Source organism: Eulemur rufifrons, chromosome 25, assembly GCF_041146395.1.
Source record: "Eulemur rufifrons isolate Redbay chromosome 25, OSU_ERuf_1, whole genome shotgun sequence".
In the NCBI taxonomy this organism is placed as follows: Eukaryota; Metazoa; Chordata; class Mammalia; order Primates; family Lemuridae; genus Eulemur; species Eulemur rufifrons.
Window position 1 is genome coordinate 2,672,772 of NC_091007.1, and position 27,991 is coordinate 2,700,762.

The following is a 27,991-nucleotide window of genomic DNA, read 5'->3' on the forward strand; positions in this document are numbered from 1 at the left end:
CCCCTGAGCTGGATACACTGTGTTAAGTGCTAGATAAACATAAGCGAATAAAACATAAGTTGTGATCTTTACGGAGGTTACAATCTAGCAGAGCCAATCATAACAAAAGTTAAACTGAAAAAGAAATGTAACTAAATATCACAGAAAGAGTTAAGGGAGATACCCAGAGGTGATTTTAATATGGGCGGTGAAATATAAATAAAACTTTTACAGGTAAATTGGAAGAGAAGGCCATTCCCAGGTGGCACAGAGGCAGGAAAGCACCACATTTGAAAAATGACACTCAACCTAATTTGGCTAAAGTTTAGGGCAGATAAAGATGAGGATGAGGGAGGGGGAACAAAGGGCAAGATGCAGCTAGCCGGAAAGTAAAAATAAGGTTTGGGCTAATTTTTGAAGTGCCTTGAATGTTATGCTAAAAAGGATGCGTTCTAATTTCATTTGAGAAGTAACTTGTTAAAATCTGTGATTTAGAAAAGACAACCCTGGTGGACAGGAGAGAACAATAATTTCCAAGTTATGGTCCTCAGACCAGCAGCAGCAGCACCCCCTGGGAACTGGACAGAAAACGCAACACCCAGGCCCCCTGACCCAGAAGCTGGGTGCGGGGTCTGTGTTCTGTGAACAAGCCCTCCAGGAGTTTCTGACGCACACAGGGGACTGGGAAGCATCGGCATAAAGTGTGTACAGGAGGGGCCAAAGCCGCAGGTTGGGAAACCAGGAAAAAGTCACTGAAATCCTTTAGGTGAGAGATGCTGAGAACTAGTTAGTACTAGGACAGTGAGAATGGAAAGGATATAGGTTTAAAGGACATGACACAGGAGAACTGACAAGAGAGAATCCCAAGAGAACTTGAAGTTTACAGTCTAGGAGTCTGGGTAGATGGCCATTAGCCAACACAGGATAACAAGCAGACTGGGTGGAGGAGAATACACAATTCAGCTTTAGAAATGTTCACCTTGAGATGGCCTTCAGAAAGACAGGTGAGAATTATCCTGGGGGGATGGGGAATCTAGAACTCAAAAAAGAGGTCAAGTGGGCACCTGGGAGAACTTTCTACATTTGAAGAGCTGAAAGGGGAGGAGGAGGTAATGAAGAAAGAAAGCACAAAGACACAAAGACAGCAGAAGTAGGACAACCGCGAAAGAGCAGAGTGTTTCAGTTAAGAGCATTACCCTGTGAAGAAAGACCAAGGAAGATGGAGATGGAAAAGGTGTGAGTGACTCTCCAGGAGACTGAAAGGGCGAAGTCAGCCTCTGCGGACCGAGTGATGAATGCGGTGGAAGGCAGGCAGCGGGTGTAGACAGCTCTTACCAGAATGGTGTTTCCCAAAGTGTGACTCATGCAAGCTGGTGGTATTCCAGATGGTTTTAGATGTTTCACGGGTAACTTTGCCTTTGTCACTGTGTTACCTGCACTGGTGGCATAAAAGCCATGGAGGGCAAGCCTGCTGGCAGCTTGGCCCAAGTTAAGGCAGAGAGCAGCGATACCAAACCTTGCTAGCACGCGGTGTGTTCCTCACTGCCATGCACTCGCAGTAAAAATTATGGGTTGCATTAAATCTCAACCCTTATGTAAACGTCTTTCTAACATTCTGTGTGATGAAATGAGAATTATGAACAAACCACTTCTGCTGCTGTACAATTGTCCTGAGCAAAGCACTTGTGTGACTGAGCTGTGAGCTGAAATATCTTTTTCATATTTACTTGAAAGAACAACTGACATATAAACTATCATTATTCCAATGGTTATTGGCATACATTTTCTAAAAAATAAAGTGAGTCTGTCATGTTAAGGAAAACAACTGACAGTATCTGCTGCCAATGATAAAATTTGAGCTTGCAAACTAGTATCTGCCACTGGGACTTTGACATGCTTCCCAATGCTTAAGGATGTTTCTGATGGCATCAGTGTTGATATTTGTGAAAATTATTCAGTAACATTGTTTGATAAAATTTGTCACCATTTAGAAGATCTGTGAAACTCGGTGAAACAGTATATTTCGACAACCAGTGCATGATGTTACAAAATCATGCATAGGTATAAGAGATCCACTGAAAGTAAAAGATAACCCATGGATTTTAATGTAATAGGACAAAAAGTTCAGGGACCTGGTTTCAGATTCCACATTGCAACTAATCTTTAAGAAACTGCCAAACATTGTGTTTTGATGCAGTATTAAACAAAATATTCAAAATTATCTTAAAAGTTTATTAAAGTATTCCTCCCTCCCAACCACATATGTAAGTTGGATTTTCCTTAAGTGCTTTGATCAAAACATTTCACAGTAGACTGAATGTAGAAGCAGATGTGAGAATCCAACTGTTCTCTATTAAGTGAGATGCTGAAGAGATTTGTAAGAATGTAAAAACAATGCATGTTTTTTATTTGGAAAATCTAATTACTTTTCATTAAAAAAATTTTAAGGCCGGGCGCGGTGGCTCACGCCTGTAATCCTAGCACTCTGGGAGGCCGAGGTGGGCGGATCGTTTGAGCTCAGGAGTTCGAGACCAGCCTGAGCAAGAGCGAGACCCCATCTCTACTAAAAATAGAAAGAAATTATATGGACAGCTAAAAATATATATATAGAAAAAATTAGCCGGGCATGGTGGTGCATGCCTGTAGTCCCAGCTACTCGGGAGGCTGAGACAGGAGGATCGCTTGAGCTCAGGAGTTTGAGGTTGCTGTGAGCTAGGCTGACGCCACGGCACTCACTCTAGCCTGGGCAACAGAGTGAGACTCTGTCTCAAAAAAAAAATAAATAAATAAATAAATTTTAATACGTGATAAGTGTATTATTATTTTTAAATTAATAAATATACATATTTTAAATTTCTTGGTTTTGATTTCTAAGTGTTGACACATATAACCCACATAAACAGAAGCTCTTGGGGTCTTCAACAAGTTTTAAGAGTACAGAGGAGTCCTAAGACCAAAAAAAAGGTCTAGAACTTTGGAAAGAGATGGATAAAAGCAAGACTATTCAAGTAATGATAATAACTGACAGCTAATCTTAATCAAGTACTGGGCACTTTTCAAGGCACTTTAAAAGTATTAACTCATTGTGGCCACGCACAGTGGCTCACGCCAGTAATCCCAGCACTTTGGGAGAGGCAGAAAGATGGCTTGAGGCCAGGAGTTCGAGACCCCATCTCAAAAAAAAAAAAAAATATTAACTCACTGACTCTTTGTATAAACCCTATGAGGGATCAAGAATACTTGGAAGAGGTTGCTATTTTTAGTGCCATTTTGCAGATGACGAGATTGAAGCACAGAAAACCTAAGTAGATTGTCTAGAGGCACAAAGCTGCTAGGTGGAAAAGAGTCTGACTTCCGGCAGTCTGAATGCAGAGCCTGTGTTCTTAGTCACAACTGGATTAGAATGAAAGATGGTTTCATATGTTTGAAGTGGAAGGAAGAAAAAACTAAATTGTGAGAAATACTTTTGTAACAATTTCATACCATAAAAAATTCTCAAAAAAAACAAAAACTGAGCACATACCGAATACAGTTACCATGTTAACATATAAGAAATAATAGAGCCTCTAATAAATAAAATATTAAACATCTATTAAATGTCCAACTGAATAAAGCTTTTGAGATAAGGGGTTCTTTGAGTTACTTACTCTGAAAAATAATCCATAAACTGCTGAGGATTTTCTGAAGCCAGTAATAGTTGTCTCTGATGAGATTCAGACATACAATGACACTTAAAGCCATTCTACAAAAAATGTAAAGGTAGTAGTTAAATTACGATTTAGGTCATGGAAATGGGCTCTAAATAGAAGTATTTAAACCCTAAAAATCTGCTCTTTGATGATAAATTGTAAGAAATAATCAAATCACTAGCTGTAACTATCCTATCAGGTTTTTAAAAACATTTTTTATGGAGTTGAGCTTTGCAACCCTGCTAATCAAAGAATAATCCTTGAAATCAAAGAGACAGCAAAATAGTGCTGTAGAAAACGAACATTAATAAGAAATATTACCAGGCACAACAGAAGAGTGATTTCATTTTTTGGACTCAAGTTAGCGAATTCTTATTGAGCACCTGCTTCATATAGTGCTATACAAATGGAGTAAAGTGGGTCATTAGTGATTTTCTGCCCTGAAAAACTACTTTCACTCTACTTCAGCTCATTATCCAAAATACATTCTGGCATATTACATTGTTCAACATGTTAAATCTGTACCTTCTTAAGACAGTTGTAAAATTCATAAAAGTTTTGATTTAGTGTCTATGTTTTCTACTTAATATTCAAACTTGATTCTTCACTAGTAATACAAATGAAAAATATGCCTCTTCTATATTGCCTATCTCAGTGAACACCTCTATCTCATATCTAATCACCCAAGCCAGGAAACTGGGCAACATTCTACATTTCTTCTTCTCCTTCTACTTTGAATTTACTAGTAAATCTATTCAGCTTTCTCAATAACTCATATCCAGTCCCTCTGCTCAATCCCAGTGCCACTGTCCAGATTTCCACACTCCATCTTACTTAAAGCAGTTGCCTAATCCTTAGTCCACGGACCACCCATACAATTTTAAATTTATCTTAAAAGGAAAGTTGGTATCAGCTTTATAAATAAAAAAAAAACCAGTACTGTTTTCCAAAATTAAAAAATAAATCAATAAAATGAAAACAAAATGTTATTAAATTCTAGAAATCCAGAGTAGATAGGGGAGGGGAATACTCTGACTCCAACCTTTCTCCTCCTCGATCTTCCAATATTGGGAGATAGAAGACAGCAGAAGAGACCTGCAGGGGTTAATTTTCGCCTCCCCCAGGCTGCCCTCCCAGATAGGGAAGGGCAATGAACAGATCTGAGAGCAAACAGGCCCTGAACCACCACAAGAGTCTTACACTGAAAACTGGTAATTAAAAGAAAGAATCATTTATTCTTTTCCCATAAGAATGGCATTTCAGAATAACCAAATATTCCTAGCTGATGTGCAAAAGCTCATTTTTAAAAAAGATATGGCTGGGTGTGATGGCTCATGTCAGTAATCCCACCACTTTGGGAGGCCGAGGCAGGAGGATTGCTTAAGGCCAGGAGTTTGAGACTGGCCTGGGCAACACAGTGAGACCCCATTTGTATAAAAATTTAAAAATTAGCCTGGCATGCACCTGTAGTCCTAGATACTTGGGAGACCAAGCCAGGAGGATCACTTGAGCCTAGGAGTTGGAGGTTGCAGTGAGCTGTGATTACACGTCTGTACTCCAATCTGGGTGACAGAGCAAGACTCACAAAAAAAATAAATAAGTAAAAATAAAAAAGAATGGCAGCCAATAATAAATGTTGACAGAGTTAGAAAAATAACCACTTTGCAACTCCTACTAAAATAACTGACTCATACAAGAATGCTAAAACATATAGGTATAAGGTTAATGGGAAAACAGATCAAACTATTACTCCACTAGTTACTTGCTCTCACAAGGGAGAAAATATTGCTTTCCAGTATCACTTTACAGGCTGTCACCTTCATCACTACCAGATACTACTGACTTCATTACATGACGCATTATGAAATATGCAAGATCACCTATAAAGAATACTATGAGTATTAATCTATGCAAGATCAAAAACAAATTATTTTTCCCAAAAATTTTTAACTTGAACCCAATTAAGCCTTCGGATCTAATTTCCAGTTGACAGAAACTATAAGAGTTAGAGGACAAAGGCAAAAGATAACCAGAAGAAAACAACTCAACACAGTGAGACTGCTGCAGGACAACTAACTGGCCTGGTCTCCTCAACAGGTCAATGTCAAGAAAAAAAGGGTGGAGGGGAATGCGTTCATCCTAAATTTAGAAAGAATTAAAGTTAGAGAGAATTAAAAGTCCTAGAAACCCAGAGCACAGATGACTTTTAGGGCAGCGAACCTATTTTGTAAGCTTTTATAATGATGGATGCATGTCATTATGCATTTCTCAAAACTAATAGAATGGACAACACCAAGAGTGAACCCCAATGTAAACTATGGGCTTTGGGTGACACTGATGTGTCAATGTAGGTTTACCCGTTGTAACAAACGTAACACTCTATTGCAGGATGTTCATAATGGGAGAGGCTGTGTGCATTTGAGGAGGGAAATCTCTGTGTATCTTCTAGTTTGTTTTTGCTGTGAACCTAAAACTACTCTAAAAAATAAAATCTATTAAAAAAAGTCCTAATAACCAAATCCAAGTCATGGCTTTTGATTGGATCTTGGTTTGAAGAAACACTTGGGGGACAACAGAGGAAGTATGAATATGGAATGTGTATTAGATGATATAGAAGGATTTTTATTCATTTTGTTATGTTGATGACATACGTTGTGATTATGTAGGAAGGTATTCTGATATTTTAGAGATGCATGTTTAAGTATTTAGAGCTGAAATATCCTAATGATTGCAATTTACTTTAAAATATTTTTTTGAAAAGTAAATATGGCAAAAACACTTAAAGTGTTTTAGATCTGTGTGTTATGGGCTGCATGTTTATGTCCCCCAAAATTCATACGTTGAAACCCTAACCCCTAGGGGATGACATCAGGAGGTAGGGCCTTTGGGAAGTCATTAGGTTTAGATGAGGTCCTGAGGGCCCTTATAAGAAGAGAAACAGACTACAGCTTGCTCCTTCCACCTTGTGAGGACACAGACGGCACCTGTCTGCAAACCAGGAAGAGGCCTTCACCAGAATTTGGCCATGCCAGCACCTTGGTCCTGGCTTCCCAGCCTCTAGAACTATTAGAAATAAATCGCAGTCATTTAAATTACCCAGTATATGGTATTCTGTTATAGCAATCCAAGCCAACTAAGACACTAGGTATTGGATATGTGAATATTCATTAAATACAAAGAACTAAAGTGAAATGGAAGAGAAATATCTCATCCCTCATTCGCAGAAACACTGAATTGGACTATTCCAATTTCCTCAGTGTTCTTCCACCCCTAGCCAATACAATCTCCAGAGACACATAGGATCACATCATTAGCCTGCTCTCAATTCAACAGTGTTCCATCTTTCACCTCTTTAATTAAGAAAAGGGTAACCCCACTGCACAGCATACTAGGCTTTTCAAGATCTGCCCAAAGACTACCTAAGCCATTTTACATCTACTTCACTCATTTAAAATTCAATGACAAAAAAAGGAAATAAAAAAGAAAAAGAAAGAAATGTATAAAAAACAAACAACAAAAACCTCAATGACAATCCTACAAGTAGGCACAATTATTATTCCCACTTTACAGATGAGTAAACAAGCAAAGAGAATGTAAGTAGTAGTATAACTTGCCCAACAGCACACAGCTAGTAAATGGTGCAATTTGACTTCATAATTTTGATAGTCTGACACCAGATAAATCAACAATCTTAACTACAGTATTATTCCGGGTCTGGTACATTGTAGGTGCTCAATAAATGCTTGTTAGATGAGCAGTGTGGAAGAGCTTAGTTTTCCTTTTTCACCTGATCCTAATCACTCCGTTTCTCTTAAGAGCCAAGACAAGTCACAGACGACGATTGTTATTGTTACTGCCCGGGCGAGCATCTGGCACTGCACTGCTCACGCCCCTAGGAGGCTGCAAAACCTTTTCCGATATACCTTTGGTGGGGTAGGAGGAATGAGGTGTCAAAGACCCCAGGTTGTCGCTAGGACAGGGGCTGCAGGGAAGGACGGCTCTGCTGTTGAGTAGTGGACTCGCCCACTGCAGATCCCAGAAGCCTCAGGACCTGGAACCCGAGATCCGCGCTCTCGACCCGCTGGGAAGGGACTAGAACCTGGATTTCCAGCCGGGCCTCCTTAGGGAGATGAGGCCGTCGCGGGCCCACTTACCTCGTCCCGACACTGCTTCTGGCACATCTGGCAATACCAGCGCAGCTTCTGAAGCCCCTTGGATTTGATCCTGTTGGCAATAGCCTTAGGGGTAAGAAAATCTGACTTTCCCATCGCGACCACCGCAGCGATAACTCTCCGGAACCCAGCACCCTTCCAACCGGAAGCGGAACTGGGTTGGCGCGGGTGGGCGGGACAAATACCAGCTAAGAGGCGGAAGGAGGTGGGGCCTGGGGAGGTTGGGTTCCAACGCTCGCGAGACTTCCCTCGGTTTGGCGCGAGGAAGCGAGACTGAAGGAGAAAGCGAGGTGGGAGGGGCGTGGTGGGAAGCCTCCGCGCATGCGCTGTGAGGCCTGTCTGACCGACCTTCAGCAGGGCTGCTATCACCATGTTCTCTCGGGCGGGCGTCGCGGGGGTCTCGGCCTGGGCCTTGCAGCCGCAATGGTACGGCAGGTTGCGGGCGGAGCGGGAAGACTGCGAGGCAAGGAAGGGCTCGGTCGGATGGGGTAGAGGAGGGATCAGGGTGCGCGGGGCAGGCCCGGGGTGGCGGGCCCGGGGGAGGCCACTCGCCCCGCAGAGGCCCAGGGCGGCCGGGCTGCGGGAAGCGACTCCGAGCCCGGAAGGGCGCGCGGGGGCCGGGGCTGGGCTCGGGTGGAGCAAGGTCACGCCACGTCCCCTGCGGCTGGAGAGGTCATCTGGGCCCTGGGGATTGCGACCTTAGGCCGAATTCATGCCAAGGCGGTGTTGGGTTCATTCAGCCAGTAAATTATTTCTTCCTGAGCTTCAGCTGCGAGCCGGGTTCCAGGTCTCGGGCAGTCTTTAGCAGGGCCCGTGAGATGGCGGGGGACCTGAGAAAAAGCCTAGCGGAAGGTTCCGTTGTGCTTTATGTCCTTGAGGCGAACAAAATGAGTGCCCTCATGCGCTGATGGACGTCTTGGTGCAGAAGGGACCTTAGAGATCTGTTAGCGGAGACAGGAAGGACACCTGCTACTATCTCGAAGTTATTTAGCTGAAGCAGTAACCCTGCAAGGTCATGAAATTGTCCCAAGGTCCTGAGGAGGAGGAGAGAGATAGGCTTTAAGTGGCGTTTATTAACTGCCATGCCGGTAAAGGGTGCTGCAAGTTTTGAGAATTTTAAGCATTAGTTGGGGGGCGGGGGAAAGATGTATGTTAAAGAGCCTAGGAATGGGCAGATAACAGTTGTTTTGTGGGGGATACTGTATGATAGGATGACATTTTGAAGCTTGACAGTATGGAAGAATTTCACACGCTGTGCTAAGGGGATTATTAGCTGTAGCCTGTGTCCTAGCACTTGCTTGGTTTTGCAGTATGGAGGATTTCTAAGAAGCTACAGAGCTAAAGTAGATTTTTGTATCCTAATTCACGTGAAGGGAATTTAAAGCATTAATTGAAATAGATACGTTTTTCATTAAGCAAAGAACTTACAGCAATACACAAGATTTTCGGTGTACTGAAGTAATTAAATCTGATGTGAATTATCTACATAAAATTCTTGGTGGATTGGCCTTCAGGGTCTTTTTTAATATTGAAAAAGAATATTCATGGCAATTAAGTCACTTTATAGTTGAACTCTACATTGTGCAGGTTGTCCCATTTGTTAACGACTCAGCAGACGTTTGCTGGGTGCCTGCTCTGCACCATTTGATGCTATGGAAAGTGCTAAAATGTGGTGGTGGACAAATAGATACCGTCTCAGCTTCCTGGGACAGTTTCTGGCATGCAGTGGTGCTCAGCAGACGTCAGCTCTCCTGTGCTTCTCCTCTTGCTATGCATTAGTATCATCTGTCAGTTTTTTTTGTTTTTATAGAGACAGGGTCTTGCTATGTTGCCCAGGCTGGTCTCGAACTCCTGGATACAAGCGATCCTCCCTTCTCTGTCTCCCAAAGAGCTCTTAGTCTGCTGTTAGGTGCCTAAATTGGAACTGCAATCAGCAGATAAAGGTCATAGTCCTGACCTTGATCCCTGTGGAATACTGGGTTTAAATGGTCAAACATCAGTGTTCCACCTATGGAAAGCATATTCTGCCCTCTTTTCACATAGTCCATCACTGTTGGTGCTTCATGTCTTTTCCACCTTTTCTGCCCTTCCTCTTCCCATTAATTATAATTGCCTTTTGAATTCAGAAGTTAAAAACATCTTAATGTTTCACATTCCACAGAATTAATTTGGAAGGGAGAAAACTACCTTTGCCTTCACTGAACCATGAAGAGGCATTTCCTTGGTTTCTGTTTTGATTATTGAAAGCTTTTAAAAGTGCAATCTGTTAATGTTACAGTTTTTTTTAGGGAGGTTTACTTGCTAACAAAGTAAACATCAGTCTTACTTAAAATCATGGTGAAGTTATTTTACTAGTTGTTTAGGTATCAGCAAAATGCCCTAACTCTTTGGAAGTTATTTTTAAGTTGCATTTAAGAAAATGGAAATTAAACATTTGAGAAAAAGAGCCCCTGATTTTACTGTCTTCAAATCTGGGGAAAACACATTTCTATTTTCTTAGTGTTCAATATAACTGTTTGTAATAGGACATCAGTGTTCATAAATTAAGCAATATACACTGAAAAGAAGAGAGATGGCATCTCGGTAGAGAAAAGGCAGATTGTCATCTGAAACCATGAGAGCAGATATTTACTGGTAAATTACAAAGTAAGGCAGTAGAGTGTGGTTCTGTGTAATAAGAGTTGGACTCTGATGCCAACTGCCTGACTCTTGGGATTTGAATCCTAATTGCCACTTACTGGCTGTGTGACTGTGAGCAAGTTACTTAGTGTCTGTACCATTGGTTCCTCATCCTTTAAATCAGAGGTCCCCAACCTTTTTGGCACTAGGGACTGGTTCATGGAAGAGAGTTTTTCCGTAGACAGTAGGGATTGGGGGCGGTGGGGGCGGAGCTCTGCAGCCTCGGGATTGGGGACCACAGCTTTAAATGGAGGTAATGAAAGTATACAATTCATTGGATTAGTGTGAGGGTTGAAGGAATATTTGCAAAGAACCTAGAACAGTGGGAGAAATGCTGGTATGGGTCTAAATACTGTATATCAATTGAAAAATAAAAATGAGTTTATAAATGCAGTTACTACATAAATATGATGTAAGGAGGTTTAGTATACTTGCCAAAGGAGGAAAAGAAGATACAGTCGTAGGTGAGGGTTGGAGAAGTGTGAGGGAGGTGTTCTGGGTGGTGGGGCAGCTGATGGACTTTTACACATTCAGTATCAGAATTGGACGTACTTCATGATTTTGCGTCCCTTCCCCACTGCTGTCAGCTCTTGTAGCAATGCTGTGTGGTCATGGTAGGTAATGGCAATCCACAACCTGTTTGATTTTTCCATCTGCTGAATTTATGCATTTCACGTTTCTCAGTCTCCTGAGGATTTCTCGGGACGTGGTGCAGTGAGTCAGAGCATTCTTTATCTTCTCACTTGCCAAAATAGTATATTCAGTAAAGCAAGCCATCCCTAAAGAGAGTTCGATTAGCTCATGCCTGTGCTGCACTCAAATCGTACTTAAAAAATAAAGTAGTAACATAAACATCTTCAGAGCTAAATGAAAGCTACACACGAGAGCTTCAAAACACGTGAAATTAGGGCATGCGCACAGCATGAAGAATCACAGAAGGTGCTTCCTCTTCGTACCTCTCACTTGGAGTACTTACGGAAGCCCAAACATTCTGTGTTCGTCCACATATGGTATGCAAATCAGATTCCGTTCCATATGGTATTCTCTTACTAGAAACTGGTGTCAGTTAAATTGAAGTGTCTGCCTAAAACCATAACATCCAAATGTCATTTGTTATAGCTGATAAATTTAGAGTGTTCTGGGGGGGGGGGGAGTCATTACTATACTGAAAAAGGAAAGTTGGCCAAAAAATTATGTTACTTTTGAAGTGCCATTATGAGAAATTGTTGTTACTAGAACAGTCATTATGTCAGATAGTCTACACTCTGAAATAGCAGCACTTGTCAGTATTTGCCAGCTTTTATCTTTTCCTTTAGTAGATCCTTTCTTAAAACCAAACCTAATGTTTTCCATATAGTCCCTTTCCTCTTATTTTCTTTATGGCTGAGTATTACTAGTATTGAGATGGATAATTAAGAGATTTTTTTTTTTTAATTAACTGTTTTGGTTACGACCTTCCAGACTTTTTTTTTTTTTTTTTTAACTGCTGGGCTAAAGTGATCCTCCTGCCTCTGTCACCTGACTAGCTAGGACTACAGACAGGTACATGCCACTGCTTACGCCAAGCCAAATTTTTTTATTTTTTTTAGAGATGGGGTCTCACTATGTTGACCAGGCTGGTCTTCAACTCCCGGGCTCAAGCAATTCTCCCACTTTGGCCTCCCAAAGTGCTGGGATCACAGGCATGAGCCACAGTGCCCAGCCCCAGACTTATTTTTATGTACATAAACACATGTCACAAAAATGAGAACATATAACATGTATAATTTAATAACCTGCATTTTTTAATTTATAATTAATATATTATTTGTAGAAAAATTGGGCATTTAGTACAGAGAGTGCCATATATACCCATTTGTCACTCTGGACAGTTTGCCCTATTAACATCTTGCTTTAGAGTAGTATATATGCTACAATTAATGAATCATATTGCTACCTTTTTTTTTTTTTTTTTTTTTTTAGAGGAGGTCTCCCAGCCTAGAGTGCGGTGGCATGATCATAGCTAACTAGAGTCCATAGTCTTATTAAGGTTCACTCTTTTTGTTACACGGTTCTATGGGTTTTGACAAACCCATAATGACATGTATCCACCGTTACCGTATCATGCAGGATAGCCTCGCTGCCCCAAAAAGCTCTCCTCCACTCTCCCCAAAACCCTAACAACCACCAGTCTCTTTACTGTTGCTATAGTCTTGTCTTTCCTGGCTTGTCTGACAGGTAGGATCATATAGTAGATAGTCTTTTTCTCAGGGCCTTCTTTCATTTAGCAATGTACTTAAGGTTTCTCCATGTCTTTTTATGGCTTGATAGCTCATTTGTTTTTTTGCTGAGTAATACTCCATCGTATGGGTGTACGAGCGTTAGGTTATCTGTTTATTCACATTGAAGGACATCTTGGTCGCCTCCAGTTTTGGGCAGTTGTGAATAGAGCTGTTTTAAACACTCGTGTGTAGGTTTTGTGTGGACATAAGTTTTCAGCTCAGTTGGGTAAATACCTAGGAAGAACATGATTGCTGGGTCATACGTTAACACTATGTTTAGTTTTGTAAGAAACTGCCAAAACATCTTCCGAAGTTGGATTGAAGGTTTCCATCTTCGATTTCGCATCCTTGCCAGCAGTCAACGAGAGTTCTTTTTGCTCCACATCCTCATCAATTTGCCAATGCATTGTTGAGGATTTTTGTATCTGTGCTCACAAGAGATATTAGTCACCATCCACTGACCTTAAAGCATTCTTACTGTTTTCCGTTCTACTAAAAATTTATTCTCAAATCAGTCTCCTGTTGCTTTGCCGACATCTCCATCCAGGTTCTTGCTGTTTCTTGTCAGGAAGCTGCACCAGCCCATGTCTCCATGTCTTCAGTGTTCAGCAATATTCCAACCTCATTTTACGCTTGTCACTGCCATTTGAGATTCTCTGCTGAAACACTAACCTGATTTGTGCGCTTGTAAACATTCATTGTTTTCCTCCCACCTACAAAGTAGTATTTAAACTGATTTCCTTCTTAATATTTAAATATATAGTGATATTTAAGCCCAGCCCATGTCTCTAGCTTCCCCTTCTGCCGTTTCTCACTGTTCCCTGGACATGACATCATCTTTGAAAACTACATCCATGTTCCTGGGTGTGCCCTCCGTAGGCCCTCCTGTGTGCACAAATTTACTGATTCTTCAATTCTCCCATGAAGCTTTGCCTGCCAAGACAGGTACTTTGTGTGGATTCAAAGGCGAAGAGATAATTTATGTTTTCACATGTCTTCCCTATTAGGGCAGGGACTCTCTCATTCATCTTACGCTAACATGTAAGTCTAATAATCCTTTTGACTTTTGTGCATTAGCACATTCATTATGAGATGATAATATGCTTCTTGTGGTCAGAGACCATCTCTTATTCACCAGTGCCTGAAACATAGAAGCTGCTTAGTAGATGTTTATTGAATTGAATTGAATTGAATTGAAAAAGTGAAAAATCAGTTCAAATAAACTGTACTTTCACACACGTGGCCATGGTAGATTGTATCATTGACTCTAAGTATTATTTGAAAAGGTTGCTGTGCACTAAGGAAGGCAGGGTTGCTTTTTATAGGTGGATGACCTTGATTTGAACTGTAGTTGGACAGCCTCACAAGGGGAGGGACTTTGCCGGTCTGAAGGGATACAGGTAGGATGTGGAGGGGGAAATGGAGCATTTATGAATGCAGTTGTGGTTCCTGTGAGAGGCAGATGTTAGAACGAGGCCAAATAAAACACCTTAGATACAGGGTTTGGTATTAGTATTCAGGAATTTAAATATATAGATAAGTCTGTTCCTGTACATTCAGAGTCCTGTATTTGATAGATTGTTTCTTTATGGGGTATTGTTTAAATAAATACGTTAACTCTGAAAGTTTTTTTCTTATGTTATGTTCTTGAAACCTTTATTCTCAGGGTCCAAGTTCGAAATATGGCAACTTTGAAAGATAGTAAGTATGCTGTTTGTTTCAATATGTAAATTAAGAAAAACTAAATTTTGCCAAATAAATACTTAAAAATATACTACTTTGGCCCACTCTACATATATATTTGGTGAAAACTGACAGAATGTATCTACGCTGCATGTGTGACATTGAACTTGTTTAGGAAAACACTAGTAGGAGGTGGCACATGAGAAAGTTGTGTTCTGATTCTGTTACCTGTAGAATGATAATGCTATAACTATTAGGTCATTAAATATGAAATGTCTGATTTCAAATTAGAAGTTAAGTTTATTATATCTCAAACAAGAAGCAGTACAGTGAATCAAAGTATGTGCCTAAACTGTCGACATAGTTTTGCCATCCTAACGTTAGCTCGCTTATGCCAGCAGTGAAGAAGCCTGGAGAGTGAGTGGCGATGAAATTGCAAAAGGCGTTTTCCACAGCTTGTTGAGAATTGAATATTTTTCTCTGGAAGAAGTGGTAGTCAGTTGGCGCAAGGTCTGGTGGATACGTGGATGATACAGTTTCCAAGTCCAGCTTCTGTAGCTTAAGCAGCATTGTCTTTTGTGACATGTGGTGTTGCAAGAGGACTGGCCTGTCTCTATTGACCAGGCTCGGCTCGGCTACTTCATCGCAAACATCCTCATCATTTCATCCAATTGGTTGCAGTAGTCACCCGCTGTCATGGATTGACCAGGTTTCATGAAGCTGTAGTGGATAATACGAGCACTGGACCACCAGACACCGTTAGCTTTTTTTGATGAATATTCGGTTATGGACTGCGTTTTGGCACTTCATCGTTATCCAGCCATTGTGCCAAACGCTTTCCATTGTCAGAATCCATTTGTCATCACACATAACGATAGAGTGTAGAAATGGCTCACCTTTATGTCGTGACAGCAAAAAAAGGCAAGCTTCAAGACAATTTCTCTTCTGACGCTCGTTTAATTCATGTGGTACCCATCCATCCAGCTTCTTTACCTTGCAGATTTGTTTCACATGATCCACTGTTGTTGGAATAGTAACGTCAAACCTTGCTGCTAATTCACGTGTAGGTTGGGATGGATTCACTTCAGCTACAGCTTTCAACTCACCGTTATGCACGTTGGTCTCAGGTTGCCCACGTGGCTTAGTTTCAAGATTAAAATCACCAGAACAGAACTACTGAAACCATTGACATACCGTGCATTCATTAGTCATATCCTTCCCATAACACATCGATGATATTTCAAGCTGTCTGTGCTGCATTGGTTCCACAATGGAACTCATATTCAAAAATAACATTAATTTTTTACTTACCCATGGTTTCACAAAAATTGCTCTTAAAAAAATGGAAAGATAATCACAAGCCAAAATGTGCATTTGAAAGAATGAGATGTACCTTCACAATAAAAAAAAAAAAAAATGTGTCAAAGTGAAATGTCAGAGATATCAGCTGTCAAACATAGTACTTAAGGAAATTGGACATTCCATACTTAATAACCTAATAGAAAAAAATTGTACTGTTTGTGTATGTATATATAAAAATAATGCTATGGAATATGTGGTTAAGGCCATTTTCAATACATTTAATGTTTTGAGTGTATAATATACTGTCCTCTTACGTTGCCATTGCTTGTTTTAAGTAACAGCTAGTCTTGCCGCTTTTTTCTGAGACAGAGTCTAACTCCGTCAACCTGGCTATACAGTGGCATCATCATAGCTCACTGCAACCTCCAACTCCTGGGCTCAAGTGATCCTCCTGCTTCAGCCTTGCTAGTAGCTGGGACTACAGGTGTGTGCCACCATGCCCAGCTAGTATTTTGTGGGGTTTTTTGTTTTTTGGGGTTTTTTTTTTCCTTTTCTTTTTTTAGTACAGACGGGATCTCACTCTTGTTCAGGCTGGTCTTGAACTCCTGAGCTCAAGCGTCCTCCTGCCTTTGCCTCCCAAAGTGCTGGGATTACAGGTGTGAGCCAGCATACCTGTGGCCTTGCCCTTCTTTTATCAGTACTAGTTCTAACATTAAGACTGGTTTACAGCTGGAACAAGAGTGAGACCCTGTCTCTATAAAAAACTTAGCTGGGTGTGGTGGCATGCACCTATAGTCCCAGCTACTTGGGAGGCTGAGGCAGGAGGATGGCTTGAGCCCAGGAATTTGAGGTTCCAGTGAGCTGTGATGATGTCACTCCTCTAGCCAGAGTGACAGAGTAAGACCCTGTCTCAAAAAAAAAAAAAAAAAAAAAAAAAGACTGGTTTAACATCGTGCTGTTTATTGTTGGTCTAAGTGCTAGACCAATCCTACTTTGCACTTTAGAAAAGTATTTCAGTAAATTCACAATGAAATTATAATTCCTTTGTCTTAACACGGCGCTTCTATTTTTCAGTTACCAGGCGACTAAAGTCCATCAAAAACATCCAGAAAATTACCAAGTCTATGAAAATGGTAGCAGCAGCAAAATATTCCCGAGCTGAGAGGGAGCTGAAACCTGCTCGAGTATACGGAATAGGATCTTTGGGTAAGAGAAGAGTAATTCACAAATTACAAAGAAGTATGTAACCTAACGAAGATTCCTGGTGGCTTTTATTTAGTGCTTATGGTGATGTCGGGCCTATTCTGATACCTTGACATGTACTCACAGCAACCCTGTGCAGATAGGAACTGTTAGAGTCCCTGCTTTGCAGATGAGGAAAACTGAAGCATGCTCAAGTTAAGTAACTTGCCCAAGATCACACATAAAGGGGCAAAAAACCTCTGTTTGAACCTACGTGGTTTGGCATCAAAGCCAGTATATTTGTTAACCACCATATGTGACTGTGTTGACTTTAAAAGTAGTCTGAAGTTTGTCCCAGATTGTCACATATACCACCAAAAAGAACTTGGAACCAGTGTGTTAGACAGACACAAAGTGCTTGATTTCGTCCTATGACCTTACGGTGTGCTATTTTGGGACTGCAGGGTGGGGTGGGTGGGAGGAGGTGGCACCCTGCGGTGCAGAGTTGACCGAGTGGTCATGGGTATGACTCTGGTGGCGTTTTGAGAATATGCGTGATGTGGAAGCAGGAATGCAGCCGAAAACCTTCATTTTTAAGATATCTTACTTAATAACCATTCTTATCCTTTCAAAGTATGAAAACGTTTTTCCTTTACAATTTTACGAAATCCATCCCTAATTAGTCTTCTTAATGGAGAAGTGACATAGTAGTTAAAAAAAGAATTTGTATTTTGTTTTTAAATGCTTTTATACTACTTTGATTATAAATTAATCCTGGAAATAAGCAAAATTTTGAAGAAGTGGAAAGTTCCCATTTTAACCTATAATTCTGTTCTCTATCTTAACTCTTCCATTATCCGCTATCTTACCCTGAATTAAGGCCACCTAAGAGAATTTTAACTTAGTATTATGGGAAAATGATACAGTGAAGCCCCATTTATCTACCACTCAATAATCTTATCTCAGGGCCACCCAGATTTTCAGTTTGGGGCTTATGTCTTCCCAAAGGAGTATTTCCACAGTAGTCAAGTCCCGGCTGCTCAGTCTCTGGCCTCTAACTGCCACACCTCCCCTGCCCGCACTGCTGCAGGGGCCCCCGGGCAGACTGCCCCTGCCCCTCACCTCCGTCAGGTGTCCACCCAAATGCCACTTCCTTGAAAGACCTGCCCAAGCCACCTTGTCCCAGGTGGCATCTTTCATCACTTCATCTACTTGGATTGTACCTTTATTTTTTTCTCACATATGTCATTACCTGACACACTGTGTCCTTGTTGGCTTGTTTTATTATTTGACTCCCCTCCTAGAGTATTGGCTTCATTCCTGTGTCCCAGGCACCTAGAACAGTGCCAGCTGACTCACTGTAGGTGCTCAATGAACAAATGAACGTGAGCTGAAGGAAGATGGATCTCACCAACAGCATGCATAAGTGGAATGTTCGAATATCAACTTAGAAAGCAAAATTTGCTTATTTCCAAGTTGAAGATAATATATGTATTAATATGAGATGTAGAATTACCTTGTGTGATAATTTTCTTGTGCCCTCTCATATCTTTCTTTTTTGTTGTTTTATTTTGAGATGGTGTCTGTGTTGCCCAGGCTGGTCTCAGATTCTTAGGCTTAAGCAGTCCTCCCAAGTAGCTGGGACTACAGACACACACCACTGTGCCTGGCCTTATATATCTTTTTTTTTTTTGAGACAGAGTCTTACTCTGTTGCCCAGGCTAGAGTGAGTGCCGTGGCGTCAGCCTAGCTCACAGCAACCTCAAACTCCTGGGCTCAAGCGATCCTCCTGTCTCAGCCTCCCGAGTAGCTGGGACTACAGGCATGCACCACCATGCCCGGCTAATTTTTCTATATATATATTTTTTTAGCTGTCCATATAATTTCTTTCTATTTTTAGTAGAGATGGGGTCTCGCTCTTGCTCAGGCTGGTCTCGAACTCCTGAGCTCAAATGATCCGCCCACCTCGGCCTCCCAGAGTGCTAGGATTACAGGCGTGAGCCACCGCCCCCAGCCCTTATATATCTTTTTAAACATACATTTATACTGCTGAAGAAAATTTTATGGAAGAAAATAATAGTGCACTAGGCCTCAGTTGAAATAGTTCCTTGCTTTAAAAGTGCCGTATTTTGGTACAAAGCAGAGTTAATGGGTTCGGTTTTAGCCATCCTTACCAGCTCCAAACCATTTGCTCTCATGAGTCACATTCTCTGCCTCACACAATACGAAGAATGTGATTTGGTGGCTCAGTAAACTGGTTAGCCAGACATGGTGGTGTGCACCTGTAGTCCTAGCTGCTCGGGAGGCTGAAGCAGGAGAATTATTTGAGCCCAGGAATTTGAGGTTACAGTGAGCTATGATTACACTTCAGCCTGGGCTCTAAGAATTTCATACGTAGATTATATGAGCTGCTCAGTAAATACTTCCTACTTTTTTGGTTGTATGCTAGAGGTTTGTGTTCTTTAGAAGTCTGATATCTAGGTAAGTAGGTACCTCTGTAATTGTGGCCTCTTTGCAAGTTCTTTAATTGTACTAGATATTTCTTTTGGTCAATATTTAAGATTAATTGGCCATGAATTGACTCTGTAGGATCTTTTGTTACCTAGGGATTTAAACCTTTATGGTTTTCAGCCTTGTTGTAAACAAAGTACACAGACTCTTTTCATTGTGCTAGTTTAAATGTAATTTTGAAAATTAGCCAGCTCTTTGGTAAATTGGGGATCATTGCTATATTTAGTATAAATTGCATATAAAATTCTTGCTTTTTTGTTTGTTTTTAAGCTCTGTATGAAAAAGCTGATATTAAGGTGCCTGAAGATAAGAAGAAGCACCTCCTTATTGGTGTGTCCTCAGATAGAGGGCTTTGTGGTGCCATCCATTCCTCGGTTGCTAAGCAGATGAAAAGTGAGGTGGCTACGCTCACAGCGGCCGGGAAAGAAGTTATGATTGTTGGAATTGGCGATAAAATCAGGGGCATACTTCATAGGTAATTTAAACATATATTGCTCATGTTCATACAGATACAAACATTAAGAAATGTTCCATGAAAAATTCTGATAAATTATCAAAAGTTTCTTGGATAGTTTATTTAAGCAAATTGTCTTTCTTGGGTACCTTCTTTGGTATACTCCCAGAGAGGTTTTGGTTTCACTGTTATTTTTCCCAGGATATATTGGTATATGAATATATATTTCCCCTGTTTTCTACTTGTCTTTTGCTTCTCCTTCATCTAAACCATAAATTTAATATGATGGGAATATTAAAAGCTTTGGCATTAAGACAAACATAGAATCTATGGAGCAGTTACAGCCTGGAAATGTTAGCAGTGAACAGTAGTTCGTTAGGATTAGAAGGAGAGAAATACAGGCAAAGAGAATATAAAACAAGAAAGGCCTAGTTTTTAGTCCTTAGTTCTTTGCAAGTGCTGCAGGAATGGCAGAATCGTGATAATGTGTGGAGCAGCTTAACTCAGGGAACCCTAATAACCACCCACACACCCAAAAAACCTTGATCCATGGTGATGTATTTTTTTTGTTGTTGTTGTTCCCTATGTTCTTTCAGCAGAAGTATTCTGTTAAACTATTGCACATAAAAAATTCTTGCTTTTCTTGTTTGTTTTTAACCTCTGTATGAAAAATCTGATCTCTTCCTTTTCTCATAGGACTCATTCTGACCAGTTTCTGGTGACATTCAAAGAAGTGGGAAGAAAGCCCCCTACTTTTGGAGATGCGTCCGTCATTGCCCTTGAGTTACTAAATTCTGGATATGAATTTGATGAGGGCTCTATCATCTTTAATCGGTTCAGGCAAGAAAAATTTACAAATCAAAGCTTTTTTTATGTTCATGTTTTTGCTCATATTTTGAAATAACTTAATGTCTACTTGATAGTTTAAAAATTATTTTGAGATTTACATTTGTTTTTGTCATTTTTTAGGTCTGTCATCTCCTATAAGACAGAAGAAAAACCCATCTTCTCCCTTAATACCATTGCAAGTGCTGGTAAGTTGTATTTATATGGGAAGTATTTTTGCATGTAGAGTGGACAGATTAAGGAAAATAGTGTTTGTCAGGACATCCTGTTGTAACTGTAGCAAAATGATTGGGGGGGCTATTTCTAAGAAGCACCATCTATTAGTGACTTCCATGTTACCTTAATTCAGTCATTATTGGACAACTCTTACTACATTCCTTCATTAACTGAACAAATATTTACTGAGGTTCATCATTAGATCTTCTGGCGTTAAGGATTGAGAGTCTAGCTAGAAACCGGATTTGCAGTTTGTATGTGGGAATTCTGCCTAACTACAATACAACCATAAGCTTTAGAACAGAGATTTGAGCATTGTTCAGAACCAATTTACATTGACCCACTCAGTTCTTTTATTGTTTGAATAAAGTCTTCATTGTTTAGTGAAGCATCCTAGGAATGATATTCTGAAACTGATTTTATTTTCCTAAGGCTTTTTCCCTTTCTATATACCATATTTCATCTATTTTGTGGCATATACGTCTTTACATTTTAACATCTCTGGCATTGGGACGCCCCCACCAGTCAGTGGAATGCCATGTTTTTTTTCTTTCTTCATGGTACATAAAATAGGCGTTATGACCAATACCATTTTAAATTTGATGAAAGTACTATTTTACCACTTTACCTTAGTGAATGAATTTTGAACTGTGCTGCTAAATGTCTACACCATTAAAGCTAAAATTCTTCAAGCTCATTCTTACTGGTATAAAAATATAAGAAAAAAAATTTTAAATATAAAATAACAAGAAAGGAAAAAAAATCTAAAAGTCCTACCAGCTTCTACTCTTCAGTCTCCCACTCTTTCCTGTGCTTAGAAAGGTTTTCCCTCTCATTTTCCAGATTGATACATTCAGATTTCTCCAGTAATCAAATGGCTAAATTGGAATTATTGTACAGGTTGAGTGTCCCGCATCTGAAATACTTGGGACCAGAAGTGTTTTGGATTTCAGAATATTTGCGTATTTATAATGAGATATCTTGGGAATGGGACCCAAGTCTAAACATAAAATTCATTTATGTTTCATGTACACCTTATACACATGGCCTGAAGGTAATTTTATACAATATTTGTAATAATTTTGGTTGTGAAAATTTTGACTGTGACCCATCACCAGAGGTCAGGTGTGGAATTTCCACTTGTGGTGTCATGTCGGTGCTCAAAAAATTTGGGATTTTGGAGCATTTCGGATTGAACTTTTGGATTAGGGATGCTTAACCTGTATTACACTATATTGGTTTTAATTCTTAAATTTTTTTTTTCCCAAAAAACCATTTACTTAGTGCTTGCTGGCTTTGTAACAGGCACTTGCTAGATACTGTCCAGAGGACTTGGTAACCATGAGATTTAGTGCCCTTACTTTAAATGTTGACTTCTTAATTTTTAAGCATCTGCAGTAGATGCTTAATACCAAACGCTTTGTTACGCATGTTTTGCTAACAATAAGCTATAATCTATAGTGTGGGAATAGCTGAAATTATTGGAACCAGTTTGTTCAATTTATTTTACATAACTTCTGCTCTGTCATTATAAAGGAGTTTTATACTAGTAAAGCTGTTTTTGATGAAATAAATCTTTGCTCTGTATGACTTCAAAGAAATTCATCACTTGTTTTGACAGAGAGTATGAGTATCTACGATGATATTGATACTGATGTGCTGCAAAATTACCAAGAATACAGTCTGGCTAACATCATCTACTACTCTTTGAAGGAGTCTACCACCAGTGAGCAGAGTGCTAGGATGACAGCCATGGACAATGCCAGCAAGAACGCTTGTAAGCACACAGTACAGAGGATGCTAGCAGGAACTCTGTGCACACAATGCCTCTGTGCTGAGAGGAGTCTGTTGTCTAGAAACTACCATAGGCTGGGTGCAGTGGCTCATGCCTGTAATCCCAGCACTTTGGGAGGCCAGGGCAGGAGGATTCCTTGAGCCAAGGAGCTCAAAACCAGCCTGAGCAACATAGTAAGATCCCATTTTTACAAATTTTTTTTTTTTTTTTTAAATTAGCCAGGCATGGTGCTGTGTACCTGTAGTCCCAGCTACTCGGGGCAGAGGCAGGAGGATCGCTTGAGCCCAGGAGTTTGAGGTTGCTGTGAGCTAGGCTGATGCCACTGCCCTCTAACCCAGGAAGTAGAGTGAGACTCTGTCTCAAAAAAAAACAAAACAAAACAAAACCTTACCACAATATTCTCGGCCTACAGGGAAGTATGTCTCACTTTATATAGGCAGTGGGTTTGCAAGTACTGTGAAAAGATATCCTATCGAAAATGTAATAATTACCTTCATAAAATTTTTTGAGAGGGCAACTTTGGTACTCAAAAAGAAGCAATCTCTTATTTTTAAATTAAGCAACAAAAGTTATTAATTAACAAGTTACGCTTTTCTGGTTTTAGATTTTGTTGTCTCATCTTTTCGTTTTGTTTGTAGCTGAGATGATTGATAAATTGACTTTGACATTCAACCGCACCCGCCAAGCTGTCATCACAAAAGAGTTGATTGAAATTATCTCTGGTGCTGCAGCTCTGTAAGTCATCCTAGAATGTTGCCTTCAGAGAGTTTTTTCTCATCTCCCTGTGTCTGCTCGTTTAACCTTTGGATGCTTAAAAGTTTTCTGTTCTGTTTTGTCTGTTAAAATTGAAATGATTCATTGCTGAATCTTGTATCCTTACTCTTAGGGATATAAAGATTGGACAAAAATAGGATCTCTGTGGTTTATTTTGATGTTTCAGCTGAAACATTCAGGCTTAATTTCTTCTATTTAGAGATAGGTATGTTGCCAGCTTTCACTTTCCCAAAGCACTGGAAACAAGGACGTGGATAATTCAATATCGTTTATAAAATCTGTCTTTGGAATCTAAAGAATTATAAGGCTTTTTTAGTTACAGGGCTGGTTTTGGATTTGGTTTTATGTAAATCTATAAACCATTGATGTAAATAGTTGTACCGTACTGGTTTTTTATTTGTATTTTTTATTGTTTCGTCTTTTTTCTCAAATATTTATTTTCCATCTGCTGTTGGTTGAATCTGCAGATATGGAGGGCCAACTGTATACTGCTTTCCTTAAGCAAATTTCTTGGTTGTTGAGAAATTTTAATGTTTATGAAACATCGATTAAGACAGTGGGAATTTTATTCAAAAAATCAAGGTGAATACCCACAAAATACAGTGCTAGGCATAGTGTTAAAGATGTGATCCTCTTTCAAGGCATTTATATTCTAACAGGATAAGAAACATGTAGGTAATTATGATGAAAGATAAGACGTGTAGTGAGTTGTCTTTAACTCGTTCCTTCTTAATCTCCTACTAATTGGTTTCCAAGTTCTCTAAGTTTTAGCTTCCAAATCTTTCTTGAATCTTTCTCCTTCTTTATTCCCCTTAATCCAGATCCTTGTCATTTCTCTTCTGAATTAAAATAGATATTTTTTTGAGCACCTCTTAGGTGCCAGACCCTGCGTTAGACATTGAAGATGCAGTGGTAACGGTATTTGCCCTCAAAGAGCTAACAATCCTAACAGGAAAGACAACATTAAGTAAGAAATCACAGCAGAACAGGGGTTGCCAAACTGTGACCCTGAGCTAAGAATGGTTTTTACATTTTTAAAGGGTTGTTGAAAAGAGAGAGAGCCTGGGCAACAGAGTGAGACCTCATTTCTTAAAAAGAGAGAGACAGTGTGTAACCCCCAAAGCCTAAAATATTTACTGTGTGGCCCTTCACAGAAAAAAATTGCAAGTCTTTGTGACAGTGTTGTGAGGAAAATGTAGTAGAATCCATTCTCTGTTATGTAATGATCTTATGTTTTCTGGCCACCAACACTCCTGCCAGTCTAATCTCTTAACCATTTCTCACTTCCTTGAACTTCAGCCACCTTGATCTACTTCCAGATCTACAGATATGCCATATTCTTTCTCACCTCTAAAAAGCACATCACCTTTCAGCCATGCGCTTTTGTCTGAAATGCCATTCTTTCCCTGTTCTTTATCTGCCTGCCTCCAGCTTATCCTTCCTGAGCTGGGGAATCCTTTCTTCCAGAAGATGCTCCTTCACAGTCTGAGTTATCCTTCTTTGGAGTCCTGTGCTTCCCTTTATCTTAGCTCTTACAACGTTGCGTCAGGAATTCCCTTTTTATTTCTGTGCTCCTTGGAGCTGGGATGGGACCATGTCTTTTTCCCTTCACTGTCCCCATTGCCTGGTACATAACCTCCTCAGAAAGACAGAGTGAGTGAATGAAATGCCACGTGAGTATTAAGAACTGGAAGTTCAGAAGAGGGAGAAATAACACTTTATTGGGTTTGTGAAAATGTGGGTCCATGTTTAAGAATTAGGGAAAAGTTCATCACTGAGGTGACATTTAAAGCGGACCTTAAGTGTTATCTTTCAAGGGTAGAAACTGGGCAGAATGCCAGAGACACAGCTAGAACTGACTGAGCCAACAGAAACTATTGTGAAAGTCGTTAGTGGATCCATCGGCTTTGCTATGCTAGGCATCCTTCTTCCTTCTCTTATTTTACTTCCTAAGCATGGCTTTGTTAGGACTGACCCATTCACAGCCAATCACCGATGTTCTGTTAGCATCTTAGAAGAGACTCCTGGTGTCTAGCTTGATAAGTTGGCTGAGATTCTTTCTCTGTTACTCAGATTTGTTATCTGTAACAGGGCACTAATACAAGGATTAAATACTTAGGTTATCCTTTATCTCCTTGCCATACGCCTGCAAATGCTAAGCTGATTTCTTCTTGGATGTTGTGTGAGTGTGAAAAGTCCTGGGGGAAGAACTGTGTTCTGCAGGCTCCAGGGCTGTGTGAGATCCAGAGAGCCCAAGGTTCTTTTTGCTCTTGGAATGTTAGGTATGAATGTGAAGGATACATGTGCAGAATTAAGGACCTTCTTGATTAGAAATGTGGGAAACCTGGCTTAAAAGTATCAAAATCAAGGGAAATGGGGAAAAGGGGACCGGGACATAAAACTGAGAATTTAGAGAAAACAATCCAGGTAATTGGAAATTGACTATGAAGTTTTCGTTTTCTAGAAGAGTAGTGTAAATCTTTATATAAAAAGTTAACCGTGCAGTGCCAGGGTTGGATTGCTTACGTGAATGGCCTTGCATGTGCAGTAACCTATCAGTTATTATGGTTCAAAACTTTAATATAAACGTATTTGGCTATTTAGTAATAAAATTGTGCATGTGAATAAACCATAATATTTGAAATATCAAGTATTAGTCGTCAGCCTAAAATTTTTAAATATATTATATGCTATTTATAGAAAAAATAGTAACCTAAATATGTTCATAGTTTTCTCTCCTTGCATGAACATGTTTTTATTTATTCTAACCAGATTGAAATCTATAACTTTGTATAATAATTACTCAATCTGTTCTAAAGGAATATTTTGGTATTTACATGATATACTCAAGGTGGCAAGTAAAGAAATGGACTTTTTAAATTGCAAATTACATGTGATTAACCAGCATGGATTGCTTCTTGACCTGCTTGTTTTGTGTTTGTCTTTTTCTTCTAATATAATAACCAGGGATTAATGAAAATCAAGTTCCATCCTCAGATAAGAGGTAAAGTTCACACATTCTTCCCCATATCTCTTCAGAAAAGAAACCTGGCTAGATATAATTGAAGCTAATTTAGCAATGGTGAAACTGCTTCTCTGCCATCTAAATTGGCAGGGGCTGATTGTTAGTAGTGGCCAACTTGTGGGAGCATCCGGGCAATGCTAGTGGGCTTTTTTTTATCTATTTCTGTATTAATTTTTTGTGATATCATACATCAGGTAGCCTCTGCAGAATTCCGCTGTGTTCTCTTGAGAATAAAACAGGCAAATAACATTATTATGAAAATAGTTTTGCCCTTATGAGCCCCATGAAAGGTTCCCCAGATCAAAATTTGAGAATCACTGGAATAGAGTAACATTTTATTACATAAATTCAGTTGTTTATACCCCACTTAAATATGTATTATCTCTCGACATCGTTTTTTTTCCCCAAAACATATTACTTGACTTTTACTTGTTCTGTACTTTGTTTTTCAGGTAAAGAAGAAAACTTCAGCCGGCTGATTTGTTTTTAACTTACCACTGTTTTGTCAGAAGAAGTTGTTGCTCCATTGTTTGAATTACTGAAGACAGCAAGATGTTTGTAAATTATCTTACAATAAACAACTTAAAATAAGAAAATCATTGTCTTATAAGAATAGTTAAAAATTTTCAAAATGAGACGATGCTAAAATATTTTAAAATATTAGCATGCTACTATTAAAAATTTTTAGTAGATCATTTAAGAGTTTCTTCCGATTTTATAGTTCTCTACCAACCTTAGCAAGTCTAGCCTCTGGGGCCAAGGCGGAAGGAAGGGACTGCAGGCCACCTCAGCCTGGAATTCTGCCCTTCTGCAGCCTTAGAAGAATGGTCAGTAAAATGAATAGAAGTGCTGGACCTTGTGATTTTTGCCTTTTGAAAAAAATCCCTTTGCTGATGTTTAAGTTGAGTACGGGATGAGTGGAAGTGTGTATGGTGTGCATTTAATTTGCCATCCTTAAGTGGAAGCCCAGAAAACAGGTTTCACAAGAAAGGGTTTTATTAGGTATACAGTTTTAAACTTGAACATTCCGTGTTGATACATAAATATCTAACTACTGGTAAACATAGGCTTTCCAATTTTTCACGACTACAAAAGTGTTGAATGAGCATCCTTGGGCAAGTCTCTACATGCTCGTCTGAGTATTTCTGTGGACTAAATTACTATAAATAGAAGCAATGACTGTGTACCTTTTAACATTTAATAGACATTGTCAGATTGTAAACTTGGATCAACAGTGTATGAGACTGATTGCCCCATTCTCTAAAACCTTATCTATCGTTATTCTGTAACAATCTGATGATTGAAAATTGCCCACTTACTCATTGCCCATTTTTTAATTGAGGTTTGTTTTTATCTTTTTCTCATTGAAATATGAAGTCTCTGCATATTAGTGACAACACTTTTATTTGTGTTGCAATTTAAA

At 39.6% G+C, this 27,991-nt stretch overlaps 2 protein-coding genes across 4 annotated transcripts in view; one reads left to right on the top strand and one right to left on the bottom strand.

The window, feature by feature from the left end:
• The window catches only part of KIN (Kin17 DNA and RNA binding protein), a 28,094-nt gene extending 20,129 nt beyond the window's left edge, over positions 1 to 7,965 (bottom strand). Inside the window, exons 1-2 of the mRNA XM_069458760.1 lie at positions 7,823 to 7,965; positions 3,627 to 3,721 (exon numbers count right to left, since the gene is read on the bottom strand). Of these exons, the coding sequence (XP_069314861.1) occupies positions 3,627 to 3,721; positions 7,823 to 7,936 (209 nt within the window). The 5' untranslated portion in view covers positions 7,937 to 7,965. The remainder of the gene's footprint in view (positions 1 to 3,626; positions 3,722 to 7,822) is intronic.
• A 197-nt stretch (positions 7,966 to 8,162) lies between these two features.
• On the top strand, positions 8,163 to 27,216 carry ATP5F1C (ATP synthase F1 subunit gamma). 3 transcript variants are annotated; one of them, XM_069458723.1, is made up of 10 exons: positions 8,163 to 8,266; positions 14,447 to 14,481; positions 16,840 to 16,971; positions 19,729 to 19,933; positions 20,609 to 20,752; positions 20,882 to 20,946; positions 22,596 to 22,751; positions 23,408 to 23,504; positions 26,511 to 26,547; positions 27,021 to 27,216. In XM_069458723.1, the coding sequence occupies exons 1-9, from the start codon at positions 8,211 to 8,213 to the stop codon at positions 26,515 to 26,517; spliced, it is 897 nt and encodes a 298-aa protein (XP_069314824.1). In that variant the 5' UTR covers positions 8,163 to 8,210; the 3' UTR covers positions 26,518 to 26,547; positions 27,021 to 27,216. The 3 variants fall into 3 exon arrangements, with proteins under 3 accessions (XP_069314824.1, XP_069314825.1, XP_069314826.1); XM_069458724.1 differs by lacking the exon at positions 26,511 to 26,547; XM_069458725.1 differs by lacking the exon at positions 14,447 to 14,481 and having other exon boundaries at positions 8,180 to 8,266.
• The last annotated feature ends 775 nt before the right edge of the window (positions 27,217 to 27,991 follow it).

Excerpts from the sequence above, each read along its gene's own strand:
- ATP5F1C (XM_069458723.1), top strand. The coding sequence starts at position 8,211 with ATGTTCTCTCGGGCGGGCGTCGCGGGGGTCTCGGCCTGGGCCTTGCAG. Across the intron at positions 14,482-16,839 it reads TATGGCAACTTTGAAAGATA|TTACCAGGCGACTAAAGTCC; the intron begins GTAAGTATGCTG and ends TCTATTTTTCAG. Across the intron at positions 20,753-20,881 it reads ATCATCTTTAATCGGTTCAG|GTCTGTCATCTCCTATAAGA; the intron begins GCAAGAAAAATT and ends GTCATTTTTTAG.